The sequence below is a fragment of the Dermacentor silvarum genome, chromosome 5 (assembly GCF_013339745.2).
Source record: "Dermacentor silvarum isolate Dsil-2018 chromosome 5, BIME_Dsil_1.4, whole genome shotgun sequence".
Classification (NCBI taxonomy): domain Eukaryota; kingdom Metazoa; phylum Arthropoda; class Arachnida; order Ixodida; family Ixodidae; genus Dermacentor; species Dermacentor silvarum.
Window position 1 is genome coordinate 40,553,460 of NC_051158.1, and position 15,982 is coordinate 40,569,441.

The following is a 15,982-nucleotide window of genomic DNA, read 5'->3' on the forward strand; positions in this document are numbered from 1 at the left end:
GGAGCGCGAATACGGCCTTGCAGTAAGTCTGGTGCTCACATGCTCGAAATGCGGCGACAAAGCGTCAGCGTGGAGCTCGCCGCGCGTGAATGGGACTCAGAAGGTGAATCCGTTTACCATTAATATTCTGGCTGCGCGCGCGATGCAGAGCACCGGCAATTGGCAAACTGCGTTTAACGATATTTTCGCAGCAATGAATATATCGCACCGCGGGCTGCATACGAAAACGTGGCAGCGGTACGTCAAAACGAAGTTGACGCCTGCCGCGACCCGGGCAGCTGAGACTCTTACAACTGAATGCGCGAAGTCGGTCCGGCAGCTTTACAGCCAATTAAACTTCGGCAACCCGGGCAACGTTGCTGTATCGTATGACGGGTCTTGGATGACTCGCGGGCACAGTTCGCACATCGGTGTCGGCGCCGTCATTGAACTTTTTACCGGACTTGTGCTGGACTACGTTGTGCTGAGCAACTTTTGTGCCGGTTGTCAGCGTGGCCCAAAAGTTGGTGACCCGTCATACGAAGAATGGAAAGCCAGCCATGAGTGCCAGAAAAATACGGATAAGAAGGCTGGTGAAATGGAGGTGGAGGCTGGCCTCATTTTATTCAACAGATCGCTGGAAAAGCACAGCCTGAGATACACAACTGTGCTGTCAGACGGTGACAGCCGTACTTTCTTGGCCCTAAAGGAGGCCAAAGTATATGGCTACATCGAAGTTGACAAAGAGGACTGTATCAACCATGTCCATAAAAGGATGGGGACAGCACTTCGTAATGCCCTGTCAAAGCACAAGGGGCCTGGCTCAGAGCCACTTGGTGGAAGAGGAAGGTTGACTGGAGATTTGGTCAACAAATTGAGTTCTTATTATGGATGGGCTCTGAAGTCCCACACTGGTGACATTGATGCCATGGAGAAGGCCGTGATGGCAAGCTACTATCACGTAACATCAAATGATGTCACCTCAAATCATAGCCTTTGTCCAGAAGGTCCCGATTCCTAGTGCCGGCAAAATGCTGCTAAGGCCAAAGGCCAACCTGTGCCGAAGCACCACTACAATTTACCGACTCAAGTCAGCAAGGCGTTACTGCCAATTTACCAACGGCTCTCTGACAAGAGGCTGCTTGAACGTTGCCAGCGAGGCAAAACACAGAACAACAACGAAAGCCTGCACTCGCTAATATGGGCGCTCGCACCGAAGGAGCGGCACGCCTCACTCTTCAGCGTTGAGGCTGCTGTGGCGGAAGCAGTGATGAAATTCAATGCTGGCTGCAGGAGAACCTCGGCAAGCATTTTGCAAGAACTATTGATGAACCCCGGCCAAAAGTGTATGCAGCGCATGGACGAAAAAGACCGGCGCCGATCAGCTGCATCTGAAAACAAGCGTGCATCGGCAGAAAATGTGCAATGCTTATTCAAAAAGCGCCACAGAGGTGCTAATACCCAAACTGACTATGCCCCAGGAGCCTACTAATGGTTTGGGAGTGTGTACGTGCAGACATTTGTGACTTTTCATAATTAAATGTGACATTTGTTTGTTTTCTTGATTTTCTCAGAATAGTAATTTTGCACACCCAGCAAGACATTTACCGTGATATATCAGTAGCTATCATAGATAGAATATTAATTCTTTTTGCAGCATGAAGCTAGATGTTTGGAGCACCCAACATAGGAAGCAGTTTTTTAAGTTTCTTTGTTTGAAGTTTTTTAAATTTGTCGTTTGTGTGACTAATGCATGGCCATGTTGAAAACAATGGAGTTCAGTTTACTATAAAGTAAGAAATATTGATCCAATCATAAAAGTGCTTCCTATGTTGTGTAGCTTGTGCTTTCTGCTATTGGTCCATATGTCATTTGTCTATTTTTATGCAGTGGTTATTTGTCTATTGTAGTAAGAACAAAAGACATTGTTTTCTTAATTATGTAATGAAATAATGAACCTACAGAAAAACTAACTGCATTTTTAGAGTCAGGAGAAGAAACTAAATAAGCATGCCAACTTTTATCAAGTTTGGTTCATAAATAAGTAATGCTAATTTTTATTACCACGTCCCCCCTTAAATATCTACACCCTCCACTCTAGCAAAAAAGTTTATCGCACCTTTTTCCACCATAACACAGCAACTCTGTTCACTGCCTGCAACTTCACTATCATGCCACTGTAGAAGAGAGCTTATATATTAAATTTTCACCATCGCCATCAACTCGCATAAACAGGATGCCTACACCAGCAGCTTCTGTCAATACTCGGCCAGGAGTGGCTGTAGCATAAGAGTAATATGGTTAGGCTTATGATAATATTAATCGGGGCAGGAAGAGATCCCTTACAGCTGTCCTGCGCTTGTAGTCCTTGCCCATTGCGAGCGCCCGTTCAAAGGTGGTGCTCCTCTGGTCAATGTCCTTGGCAAACAGTATCTGCGGAGGAACAACAACAGAAATCACTGGGTGCCAAATTATGGCAATCCCGAAACCTACACAACTTAATGGTGTCAAGCAAGATACAGCAAACTTCCTTTAATTCGACTCCACTTTGGTCCCGACTGAATGCCTTGGCCGGCACGTATCCATTTCTATGGGGCCAAACTTGCATTGTTTCGACCCTGAAATTAGTCTTCATTGGCTAATTAGAGCTGAACTAGCCATTATGGATGTGCCCGACCCCAATGGTGACCACAGTGGTGAATCCCACAGCGACAGCGTCTGTTATGGTGGCACTCCGGGTATAGTGAATGCGCCAAACACACGTCATCGCCTGTCAAAAACGCCCATTTTCGGCCTTCCCCAGGATGATTATAAAGCAAGCACGGTACCTCGCAATCGATTATTAAATTATTTACTTGATTCCAATGCATGCCTGTTCTTCCAAGAAAATTTGTTAAAAATTGCTAGGGCATGTACAATCTGATACGAAACCAACAGTGAGATTGTGGCATTCATAGCAGCCTACCCTCAGAGCCAGCCTAGCCAGCGTCATCGCCATCACAAGATGGTGATCACAGATGCCAACAGAGTTCTTACTTATCATGATGACAACATCGGCTTGCCACTGTCAGTCCGATTACGAAAGCGCAATCAAATGATAAGTTATTTGACATGTTCATCTAGCGGCAAAAAGTCGCGTCACGTCTCCTTGGCATTCCGGAGGACTGCATGCGTCGCAGGACGAACTAGTGAAGTGGTTAGTCTAGGCGTGGGCCACCATTCCGTTTTCGATTGTTGTGGATTCGTTTGATAAATGCAGAACATACAACCCACTATGGACCGTATGGAGGATGACATGATGTGCTGTCTGAGAGTGATGACTAATATTAAGTAATAAAATTAGCATTTTATTTTTCCATTCTGTGAAGGTGAAGTTGGTTTAGTCTTTTTCTTATTACCAGAATCACAGGCACGCTATGTTATTCTTGTCAAAATATCATGCGTGTGTTCAATGACTACATTTAGGGAGCTCTAATGTCATTTTTACGTTAGTTTACTGCTTTGAAACCCCAAAATGCTTGAGACTTCGATTCGAGGTCGTGTTAGAATTGCAGCAGAATACTGCCAAATGAATCAGCAGTGTGTTTCGGTGTTTTTTTCTGTTTGCTGTTTAATTTGACTGGCCAGATAATTTGACCAATCTCGTCGGTCCCTTCAGAGTCGAATTAATGAAAGCTGACTGTGCACAGTTAACAACCAGTCACTGCCAAGCTACAGTGATAATCATATTACAAGAAAAAAAACAAGTGACATCCTAGCACATTTTATACAGTTATACTGAAATTCTTAATACAGTAAAAGCTTGTTAATTCGACACCCGTTAATTCGGAACTTTGGATAATTCGGATAATTCGATAATTCGGATATTGGTCCCGGCCAAAGTGCATGTTAGTCTATGGGACCAAACCTTCGTTAATTCATCAAAATTCGACCGCCTTATTCGGACAAATGCTGACGGCTGCCGGTACACGAAAGTGTGATAAAGCAACGCTGGCACCACTGGAGTAAAACCGAAACCTGAGAGGCATCGCCACCGTCATCAACTAGTGGGGGCGATCGCAGCGTCACCGAACGTCGGTGTCTTCTTTCTTCACTCCACTGCGCCTTCGACGCCACTTTTTCCCTTGTGTTGTCGAGTCGGCGCCATCTCTTCTTGCGGAGTTCTTTTTTTTTTCATTGTGACCGTGTTTGCATGCCACCACCACCGTGCGCTACAGTGATGGCGACGCCGGCAAAGCGGCAGAAGTACCAAGCCAAGAACTTGGCGACTAAAGTGGAAATTTTACAAGCTCTGAAGAATGGCGAATCACGACAGCACGTTATGACCAAGTACAACGTGAAGCGGAGCACGCTGGGAACGTATGTGAAAAATGAACAACAGATTCTTCAATCCTTCGGAAGTGAGAAGTTTCATGCTTCAAGAAAGTGGTTGCGAACCGCAGCTCATCCCCAGCTCAAAGAAGCTTTGCTCCGGTGGGTTATTGACTGTGGCAATGCGCATCTGCCTTTGAGCGGACCTCCCATCATGGCACAAGGTGAGAAGTACGCTGCAATGATGAACATTGAATCGTTCAGAGCGTCAGAAGGATGGTTCACGAGGTTTTGGGAGAGACACGAACTTGTCTTCAGAAGTGTGTGTGGCGAAAAGGCCAGCGTTAACAAAAGCATGACCACCGAGTGGAGAAATGTGAAGCTGCTTGAGCACATCGCCTCATCGCACCTCACGAGAAGTCTCGGAGGCGCTTTTAATATTGGAGGACGTTTGCCTGAGCAGTTCCGATAGTTTGCGTGCTGTTGGCCACTTGGAAGAGTTAACAAGAACGTAAACCGTATTTATTTCGAATCTAGGCCGATAGTTTTTTTCAAATATCACATACGAAACTCTAGGGTCGGCTTAGATTCGAGGATTTTTAAAAAACGCGCCAGTTTTTTAACTGAACTGATAAATATGGTGCATAGTTAGCGCCATCTAGAAAAGTCAGTATCGCAGCCGCTGCTAGCCGCGCCAGTAGCCAGCTGAAGTACACGAGCGCGTCGCCATTTTGAAGCTGCGTCGTATCGGTATGGTGCAGCATCGGCGCGCGGTGTGGCGTTATCGTAATGGCACCCAAATGGGCGATTCCACTATTTATTTGCCGCTTCTAACGAATCTGGTATTTACCGAATCTAACGCGCACTTTCAACACGACCCTAATCTGCGTCGGCATTTCAAAATGGCCGCCTCGCACGCGCCGTCGTGCCTAGCTACCGTAGCATGCGGAAGCCTTCCTCCGTGTGCTGCAGTACACGTGCTTAGGCAATAGTCTACCGTCGTGTCTTCACGTTCTCAGCGTCTGCTCTATCTATCAGCATGAAGTACCGAGTTCATGATGATGCCGCAGTTTAAAAGGAAAGTGATCATCTGTGCGGAGACGGACGGAAATCGGGCTGCATCACGGGCGTTCGGAGAATCCGAAACTTGCGAGCGGGACTGGCGCAAACAGGAGAGGATTTTCGCCAGCAAAGCAATGCGGAACGGTTTCAGTGGACCGAAGCAGGACGTAATCTGCGACGATCCACTCCGGCGATACGATCAGGCTTGGCCCTATCTTGAAAGCAATCTGCGACTGGTAAAGTCCGCCGCGCGCCGTGTTTTCGCCGCGTTGAAGCGAGAGGCATGCTAGCACGAAGGCGCGCTTCGTCTCCAGCGTTTTGACAGTTCGTTTCCGCGGTCAACGAGCGAGGTGTGTTCATGTTTGCTTGAGCGCGCGTGACACCGTGCTTGTTAATAGCGGTCTACTAATTTGCTACCGCATTCGATGCATCGCCTTTCGGGCGAAACTGCGACTTTTTTTTTATTCATCGCAACATCAGTGCATCGGGAGGAAATCTATTTTTCCAAATTTTTCCTCACGGAAAACGGGTGCGCGTTACAATCGAGGAAGCGTGAGAATCGAGTAAATACGGTAGTTGAGCTAGCCGTAGAGGCATCGGCAAACGTTCAAGCCGGGCGGAACTTCGACATCGGTCTGTCGTTGGAGGGGGCCACGGGAGATGTTTTTTGCGTGCGCCGCAACGTGCGCTCCTTCCAAAAATGCAGCATCTCTAATGCGCTGGGTGGTACTGAATATAGCGCACTGTTTGAAGATGTCAGCAGTAAGGAAGATAGCGACGGGGCTAGCAGCGATGGTGACATAGAATGAGCTCGGCATGTTCAAATTTAATAAATGCTGTTTCATTTTGCGAATGCTGTCCTCGCTTTTCGTTCGGCCTACATTCGAGGTAAGTTTTTTTTTTTTTTCGGACTTCGAACTTTGGGGGGTCGGCTTAGAATCGGAGTCGGCCTAGATTCGAGTAAATACGGTATTACAAAATACTTCAGCAAATAAAGGTACGCTTCTCCAATGTGATTTTAATGTTGTTTTTCCTGTTCATTCGTTGCCTGTTCATCACAGTAGCGCACCCAGGATCTCTGCCAGGGGGTGGGGGGGTTGACAGTTTGCCTTAGTTTGCCAATACCATCTAAACCGCACTAATTTTAATGTCTTCTAGGGAAATTGTAAAAAAATGCGCTTTAGCAAGTTTGCAAGCATGCAGATGATTGCGCGTCTTACATCTTAGTTGCAGTACTCAAAGGCGCTAGGAAAGAAAAGAGGTTAAATAAAAGGGGGTTTAACTCGGCCTCAGGGGGGGGGGTTACAACCCCCGAAACTCCCCCCGTCAGTGCGCAACTGAGTCATCAATGCAGAGGCCGAAGGGGAAGGGCTGAGAACGAAGAGACGTAACGGCTGCAAGATGTCGGAGCACTGAGCGACACGCAAGGATGACTGGTTCCAACAGGTATTTGGTTCCGAAACCCGACACAACAGTATGCCTGGCTCACTGCCCTCGTATGATGACTGGCCGTTTAGAACGACATATTGTTGGTATTGTAACGGACAAATGTCCGTGCACGTTCACACGTGATTCGCAGTACAAGTAAAGCTGCGCTGCCAGCAGCACGACGCGCATCCATACAAAATGGTTCGCTTCCACATTGCATCCATTTATGCCTTATCTTGAATAAAAACGTACAATAAGCACTTCGGAGCACATGAGGCGCACTGTGGTTTCGCGTCCAGGCAACATGTGCTTTTTGGGTTAGCATTGCGCAATGATCAGTACATCAAAGACAATTTCGCAGCCACAACATTCGCTAGCCAAAATTAATTAAGTCAACTTTTGTGCGTTTGACACAGCCTTGGAGAAGGAAACTGCTGCGGAAGAAACCACAGTAGCTATCAATGCGATCATGTACAGCAATCTTGCAGTTCTAAAGGCACATGGCCGACTCGCGTACTGACTCAACATGATGCTTTTTGCCACAACTGCTGCGGATGAAACTGCAGCCGCTATCGCCGCGATCTTGGACGGCGTTTTCGCTGTTTTAAAGGCACACGGCCGACGCGCGCACAGGTTCAAGACGTAATAATAGGCCCGAAGCATGGAGGTGCAATGCGATTCATCATTTCTGCCATTCCCGTAGAATTTCTGCTGATGACTATGGCAATGCGGACTCTGCCGCTTCATTTCGTTTGACGCTAGCGCTGTTTTCGGTCTTTTAAATCGCACATTTGCGGCACTCCGCACTTGCTGAGCTCCGAGGGTTGTACGAATTAACCAATGTGCGGCCAAATGCGTCGAATGAACGAGTTTGATTGCATTAAATAATGCATACACCTGCCAGGACCAGAGGACGAGTCCAAACTATCCGATTTTTCCGAATTAACGAGGGTTGAAATACCAAGGTTTTACTGCACAGTAGAACCTCGCTGATACGTTCCCGCTTAATACGATTACAGTGGAATCTCGATGATACGATCACGGCTAATACGAATTTCCGGATGATACGAATTTTTCCGTGGTCCCGGCCGATCCTCATTACTTTGCAACGTGCTAGAGTACGGCTGTTACGAATCAATTTTCAACCCGCGTTGGTTGATACGAATAAACGCTGCCTCACCGACGGCCGCGAAAGAGAACAGCGCGCAGTCACGCGCTTTCTCCCTTTCTCTTTTGGTTCGGAGGCGCGGACGTCACGCCGGACAGCGCAGAGGCCGCGACTGGGCGCGAAGAGTTTGAAGCGGTGGCGCTTTTGTCGCTTTTGTGCTTTTCCTCCTTTTCGGCGGCCGCCCATTGGACGGAGTGGCTGCTGTGCTTCGGGCCGCGTTCTTTGCGTTCGCGCCATTTTGCCTAGTCGCAGCAAGCTATGTCGACCGAGATACGATCTCGGCCGATTTGCGCGGCGGTACGCTGAGGCGCGGGAGCTTCCGTTGGCGCGCCTTCCGTCGACTGCGTTATCGGTGCCAATGGCACAGGTCGATTGTCAGTTTCGCTGCTAGAATCACACGGTGCAAGATAGTGCGGCAGGTAATCCACGGTGCAAGGTAGCGCGGCACGTTCAGTTGGGTGCTCCTCCGCTTCTCCCGCTAATCGCCGTATTTTTCTTGCCGTAGGAGGCTTGCGCTTCCGTATTCCGAAGGCGTGCTTCGTCCAAAATTTCTTCTCCAACGAGCGACGATCCATCACTAACCTGGGAGCTCTCAGTAATCCGAATTCTGCGTGTCAAGTGAAGACGCCGGCGTGGTTTACGAAGCAGACAACTGCGGTTGCCATCTTGCCCCTGCCGCAGCAGCAACCAATGGAGAGACGCCTTTCAGCACGGCAGCCAATCGGAGGCCCGCTTTCATCGGAGGGCCCGTGTGGCTACCTATCGCAGACCCACGCTTCTTTTGAGTTTGCGCGTTTGTTACAAGATGGCGACAACGGACGAATTGAGAAGCAGAACGGCGAAACTTTGAGCTTTCGAACGATACCAAGATGGCGGCGCTCGGTGGCGGGAAATACGAGATATGTCTCCGTGAATTGCGGTGATCTGGTGCGATTTAAAGCTGTTTTCTCACCCTGCGCACTGACGAATAAAACTTTTTCGGCCACTTTTACTGCGTTTTCAGCCAAACCATTTTGATACAGAGTAGATTAGGCGTTGCAGATACCGAAACGCGTGGCTCTCAAAAATAAATTTTTCTCGCGATTTTTGCGATCTGATCCCCTCATCCCCCCCATAATTTAGTTGGTTTTAATTGTGTTTCGATGATACGAATTTCGGCTAATACGAATATTTTTCATGACCCCGTGAGATTTGTATCATCGAGATTACACTGTACCCGGCTCCTACGTTCGCAATCGCGAAAAAGAAAAGCATAACGCCATAGAGGAATGTGTTAATACGTTCCGGATAATACGTTCCCGGAATATATGATTATTCGGCAGCAACGTTCAGCATTGCGACAAACTGTGGTCGTATGATACGTTCGCAGCGAAAAATTATCATTCAGGTGTGCGAAAAGGCCGCTGTCCTGTGCTTGTGAAGCGCTAATAGGCAGACGGTCGCTGCGCGGCTTCTCTGCAGTGCTCAATTCCCCCCCCCCCCCTCCGCGACTTCTCTGCATTGCTCATTCGCCCGAAGTGACGAAGCGCGGCGACCTTTGCGCTACCTCGCCCCTCACTTCAACACGAACTACTACCGTATTTATTCGAATCTAGGCCGATAGTTTTTTTCAAATAATCACACACGAAACTCTAGGGTCGGCTTAGATTCGAGGATTTTAAAAAACGCGCCAGTTTTTAACTGAAACTGATAAATATGGTGCATAGTTAGCGCCATCTAGAAAAGTCAGTATCGCAGCCGCTACTAGCCGCGCCAGTAGCCAGCTGAAGTACACGAGCGACGTCGCCATTTTGACCTGCGTCGTATCGGTAGTATCGGTATGGTGCAGCATCGGTGCGCGGTGTGGCGTTATCGTAATGGCACCAAATGGGCGATGCCACTATAGTGCCGCTTTCTAAACGAATACTGTATTTACTCGAATCTAACGCGCACTTTCAACACGACCCTAAATCTGCGTCGGCATTTCAAAATGGCCGCCTCGCACGCGCGTCGTGCCTAGCTACCGTAGCATGCGGAAGCTTCCTCCGTGTGCTGCAGTACACGTGCTTAGGCAATAGTCTACCGTCTGTCTTCACGTTCTCAGCGTCTGCTCTATCAGCATGAAGTACCGAGTTCATCATGATGCCGCATTTAAAAGGAAAGTGATCATCTGTGCGGAGACGGACGGAAATCGGGCCGCATCACGGGCGTTCGGAGAATCCGAAACTTGCGAGCGGGACTGGCGCAAACAGAAGGAGAGGATTTTCGCCAGCAAAGCAATGCGGAACGGTTTCAGTGGACCGAAGCAGGACGTAATCTGCGACGATCCACTCCGGCGATACGATCAGGCTTGGCCCTATCTTGAAAGCAATCTGCGACTGGTAAAGTCCGCCGCGCGCCGTGTTTTCGCCGCGTTGAAGCGAGAGGCATGCTAGCACGAAGGCGCGCTTCGTCTCCAGCGTTTTGACAGTTCGTTTCCGCGGTCAACGAGCGAGGTGCGTTCATATTTGCTTGAGCGCGCGTGACACCGTGCTTGTTAATAGCGGTGTACTAATTTGCTACCGCATTCGATGCATCGCCTTTCGGGCGAAACTGCGACTTTTTTTATTCATCGCAACATCAGTGCATCGGGAGGAAATCTATTTTTCCAAATTTTTCCTCGCGGAAAACGGGTGCGCGTTACAATCGAGGAAGCGTGAGAATCGAGTAAATGCGGTAGTTGTGCTAGCCGTAGAGGCATCGTCAAACGTTCAAACCGGGCGGAACTTCGGCATCGGTCTGTCGTTGGAGGGGGCCACAGGAGATGGTTTTTGCGTGCGCCGCAACGTGCGCTCCTTCCAAAAATGCAGCATCTCTAATGCGCTGGATGGTACTGAATATAGCGCACTGTTTGAAGATGTCAACAGTAAGGAAGATAGCGACGAGGCTAGCAGCGATGGTGACATAGAATGAGCTCGGCATGTTCAAATTTAATAAATGGTGTTTCATTTTGCGAATGCTGTCCTCGCTTTTTCGTTCGGCCTACATTCGAGGTAAGTTTTTTTTTTTTTCGGACTTCGAACGGCTTAGAATCGGAGTCGGCCTAGATTCGAGTAAATACGGTAAGCGACGAAAACAGGCGCGCGGTGCTACGGCTCGCCGAGATCGTAGCGGAGGTTGTGGTGGACGAGGAGCCTTAAGGCGGCGGCGAGAACGAAGGCTTGCGCCCACTGGCTACCTTCGCCGAAGCCCTTGCTGGCTTGGAAGTCTTACAAAGCTTCTTTTGCACGAAAGACAAAGAAAATGCGGACAAGGGCCTGCAATGTGTGTAAAAGGAGTTGTTCCTGGCCTAAGGTGTGACACACCAGCAGAAAATACAGCTGAATCTCGATAATTCGAACTCGAAAGGGCCCGAAAATTTGTTCTAATTAAAAGGACTTACTTTTGATGTACTTGTGCACCATAGCGCTACGTATGAACGCTGCGAGTCGTGAAATATCGCGGCGCGCAAGCACATAGCAAGCCAGGGCCACGAAACTGCCCACGCCGGACCGACGCTCGCATCCCGATATCGCCTCTTCTTCACAACCACAATCTCTCTCGCATCCCGATAACGGCAGTGAACGAAACTTCAGGGAGCGGGCGGTGCCGGCACGGGGACGCGCGCGCGGAGATCGTCGAAGGTGAGAGAGGAGGGCGGCAGGGAAGCGCATTTGGCCTCGGCAACCCCGTCCCTTCGGTGGCTCCCCTCACCCTCCCTCTCAAGTCTCTCGTAGCTCCCTCAACTTCGACTGTCTCCGTGCGCGCCCGCCGGCCTGGTTCCAGCTTAGCCCGCTCCCCGAAGTTTCGTTTTCTGCCGTTGAAGTGAGCGATGGCCGGCGTGGGCAGTTTCGTGGTTTCGCTGGCCGGACTGGGCCTCCGCGTTGCTTCCGTCTGCGCCGCAGCCGCAGCGATGGCCGAGATGTCGGCATGTACCGTATTTACACGATTGTAGGTCGACCCATTTTTTCAAATTTGACAATCCAATGTTGGGGGGTCGATTTAGAATCGAAGCCAAACCATGTACCGCTAGTAGCGGCAAGAGAAACGAGAAATCAGGGGCGCTACGGCGTGGTTACAACTTCGCACCTACGTTTCCATGGTTACGGTAGAAGCGTAGCATATTCATTTACCGTATGCATACATTTTTATTGCGCGCACCACTGAGCGCACGGCTCTTGTGGGAGCATCGATCATGGAAGAGCCGCCGTTTGGGGGTTATTGGTAGTTGGCGGAAGAGCCGCCGTTAGGGGGTATGGTAGTTGGCAGATGAGCCGTCGTTTGGGGGGTATTAGTAGTTGGCGGAAGAGCTTTTCTTTGAGATACGATTCTTTTCGACGGCTGCGCGCATCTGTCACTTCTGCTGTTGTGCTGAATCGTCGCGCCTGTCAGGAGTGCCAAGAACTTTCGGCGCTCGTTCACAGCAGCGTTCAAACGGGCTGCTATCCTCCATGCCGAGGAAACTAATAACTGCACAGCGGGACGCAAGTTTGGAGTCAGTGAACGTGTGGTGCGGCAGTGGCGGCTTGAGCGCGAGAAAATTTGGCCTCCCTGGCTACTGTGTCAGGGTGGGTCCTCTCTGCGTGGGCGGCTGTACCGCGCGATGTCGTGGTGCGGTCATTCGCGAAGTGTGGACTTGCACTTGATGACGACGTGCTGTGGGACCGCAGCAGCTATGACGGCAGCAGTGCCAGTGAGGTCGACCCTAGTGACGATGAGTAGTCTTAGCAACCCCATCAATAAAATTCCCTTGTGTGAATGCACTCGCGTGGTTTTGTCGTAACCGTCGCAAATGCTTTCGTGTTCGAATAACCGAGCGTTCTCGCCCATTGAAATACACATAACTTTGACGGGACCACAGCGTCAGTTCGAATTAACGAGATTCGACTGTAACTATGTCTTGCAAGAAATAAATTACTTCTGCCCTTGCACCTCAATATGGGCATGTCAGCTTCAATTTTTAACCCTGGATTCGGATCGTACGTTTTCCGGGATCGTACGTTTATTTTTCGCGTATTTTTTGAAAACAGTATGAACGAGGTTCTACTGTACTTGTTACCATGCCACCAGGAAGGGAACATCGCTAAACAGAGACACCTTCTCCCTTTGCCTCAACTAGCTTGTTCTACCAGCTCAAATAGCAGCTGCAATCGAGGCCTCGTGACTTCCTTCGCAGCACGGCCGCGGCGTGCGCCTTCATTTGCGATATGCTTTACACTACCGCGTGCACATCCTCATAAGTTTTTCGCCAGTGAGCTGATCGCCAACAGATTGTCCGTCCATCACAATGTAGCCGGTGGTCTTCATCCTCAGCAGCTTTGCACAGAGTCAATATGAAGCAACCGCTCTGGAGGAAACCGCAGCCGCTATCAACGCAATCATGGATGGCGATTATGCAATTATGAAAGCACTGTGGCCAACGCGGTGTTATGCGCGGCGGTAAATGCAACAAAGGCTTTAAAGGCACAGAGGCACAAAGCGTTCCGGCAATGTGTCATTCACATACGATTTCCGCTGATGACTATGGCGATGCAGACTCTGCCGCTTCGTTTCAGTTGGATGCTAGCGCCATTTTTGCTCTTTCGTGTCGCATGTTTGTGGCGCTTCCTTGCTCGCTGAGCTCCGAAAGTTGTCTGAATTAACCGATGTGCGGCCAAACATGTCTGAATTAACAGGAGTTCAATTGCATTCGATAATGCACACGCCTGCCGGGACTAGAGAACAAGTCCGAATAATCCGATTTTCCGAATTAACGAGGGTCGAATTAACAAGGTTTTACTGTACATGATGAAAGAAGCAACACAACGATATGCAGACATAACCAGTAAAAAAAAAAATAGGTTAGGCAACCCAACGAGACAGAAATGTGCTGTACCTTGTTGTGAGAGTCTATGCGTGCCTGAATCTGTCCGTCGAGAATCAGCTGCATCAATTCCTCCTCGAGCGCACCGAGGGTCGTGTTGAACGCCTGCGCCATCTTTGTCATGTCGGCCGACAAGTACGGGCTGAAATACTGCACGCAAGGAAACAAACACACAACATTTATTTCACTGGTGTATTTTATAATAAGGCACATCACACACCATACTTAACCAATTCGAATGTGAACCTTTCTGCCAACAAAATAGGTTTCAAAACTTCCTGCGCGTTACAAATGTCTGTGAAACCGAAATAGTTGTTCACAGCATTGGCAGCAACCGACTGTCAGAGCCAGTGCCTTCGTGACCACACAATGGCGGCAGTTTTCACATGGGTGGTCAATGACGATAAGCACCTTTCAATAGTGACAACAGAGCTGCGTTGTGAACTTTTGGAATTTCGAAGGTGCATGTTGAACTTACTAAGTCGTTAGTTGAGGCGTGGGGGCACCATACCATGATCACATATTTTCTTGCCTTTATTTTTCTTCCCTGCTTTCCCAACTCCTAGAGACTTTGTCCCCGATCTCCTTCTCTATGCAGACTAGCATGTAGGCTCCTTCATATAGGCCAGTTCATTAAAGAGTTTTCTATATCTCTCACCTGAATGAGGGCTCTGTTCCGGATCTGGGTGTACAAGGTGTTGACATGAGAAGCCAGATACACATCCAAGAGAAGATTGTCCTGCGGAAATACAAATTTGCTGTCGCACATTGCTACACAGAAAATAAACGTATATGTTGCAACAAGCAACCGATAGATTGCAGCAAGCAAATCATACATTGCAGCAAGTGACTGATACACTGCAACAAGCGAACGATACCTTGCAGCAAGTGAATGATAAGTTGCACTAAATGACCGACTAGAGCACAGAACAGTGCGCAAAGACTTGGTGCAGCACCCAAACAAAGAAGTGCCACAGTTAGTATACTATTTCCAGATTTTTTTCACGTGTTTGGGTGATGCGAATTTCTTGTGCAGTCTCGAGAGATTTGTATCGAGATTCTACTACATATGCCTAGCATTGAAAAAGGATAGGCTACATGTAAGAAAGTGCCAGGTGTGCGAGAAACAGTTTTACAGCTTCAAATGCTCATCGCTAATGTGCGTAATCACCTTATTTATTGAGCATGGTTCAAACCTGTCAAGGCCCCCTTTAGCACTTCGTTCATACCCCACTGCGACATTCCCACATGCAAGCAAATGTTCAACGAACCAACCCACGATACAGTTTTAGAAAAGTGTTCACAATAAAATGTAAACAGTTGACATGTGTAACAAATGCACTGTCCTGACTATGCATGGTCTGCATGCTATTGGGTTTCTGTTGCTTATGTATGTTATGTGCAAATTGTCCCTGTGGCTCTACTCTCGCTATCGCTGATCGCTAATAAATAGTGAACTTAGCTTTAGCTTCCTCTCAACTCACCTGAATCACAAGTCATGAGTCTCAAGTGCACCTAATTGCCGAAACTGGTGGGCGTTTCTGACTAAGTGGGCCTGGCGAGACGTGACAACATAGAAACAAGCAGGAGGTGTACTAATCAACTGTCTTGGCGTGGTTAGGTTTCATATGATGGACGAGATGGCATCCGGTCTCCTAACATTTTTTTTTTACATATTTCTCCCGTACGTTAAGCTAAATGTCCTTAAGGGACACCATAGCGTCCTGTAGAAAGCCTTCATTTACCATGCGCTTCAGCAGGCGTCAAATGCTATTTCAATGTCACACTGTGATGCTCACTTTGATCTCGTTCAGCAGTGTCAGGCAGGTGGCGTACTTGGACTCGTAGAACTTGAAGATTATGTCCCTCAGCTGTGGTTCCAGCTCGAGGAACAACTTGAAAGAGCTGCAAGAACACAGGCAAAGAGAAGTAGACACTTTAACACCAGGTGGCACAAGCTCATGCTCCATGACCCACATTCACTGGAGCTTTCACACTTATCTGTATAGTGGTTATGTCTGGTCAACACACTTCTGCACAATAAAACGTGTTAAAGCAGTTCACTGCAAGTAGACAATCATTGCATATAAAACAAGTGTTGCTGCCCAACAAGGCTGATTACAAGAAGGCTTGCCTGATTTACTCAATGTTGCAATGATTGATTGATTCATGGG

General features: G+C 48.6%; 1 protein-coding gene across 11 annotated transcripts in view; it reads right to left on the minus strand.

The window, feature by feature from the left end:
* Positions 1 to 15,982, minus strand: part of LOC119453339 (COP9 signalosome complex subunit 1) — a 98,576-nt gene that overhangs the window by 65,818 nt on the left and 16,776 nt on the right. For 7 of the 11 annotated variants that reach the window (XM_049667789.1, XM_049667788.1, XM_049667787.1 and 4 more), the window contains exons 9-12: positions 15,608 to 15,713; positions 14,467 to 14,547; positions 13,821 to 13,958; positions 2,326 to 2,412 (exon numbers count right to left, since the gene is read on the minus strand). In XM_049667789.1, coding sequence (XP_049523746.1) covers positions 2,326 to 2,412; positions 13,821 to 13,958; positions 14,467 to 14,547; positions 15,608 to 15,713 — 412 coding nt within the window. The remainder of the gene's footprint in view (positions 1 to 2,325; positions 2,413 to 13,820; positions 13,959 to 14,466; positions 14,548 to 15,607; positions 15,714 to 15,982) is intronic. The other 4 variants (XM_049667786.1, XM_049667795.1, XM_049667790.1 and 1 more) reach the window with 1 other exon arrangement.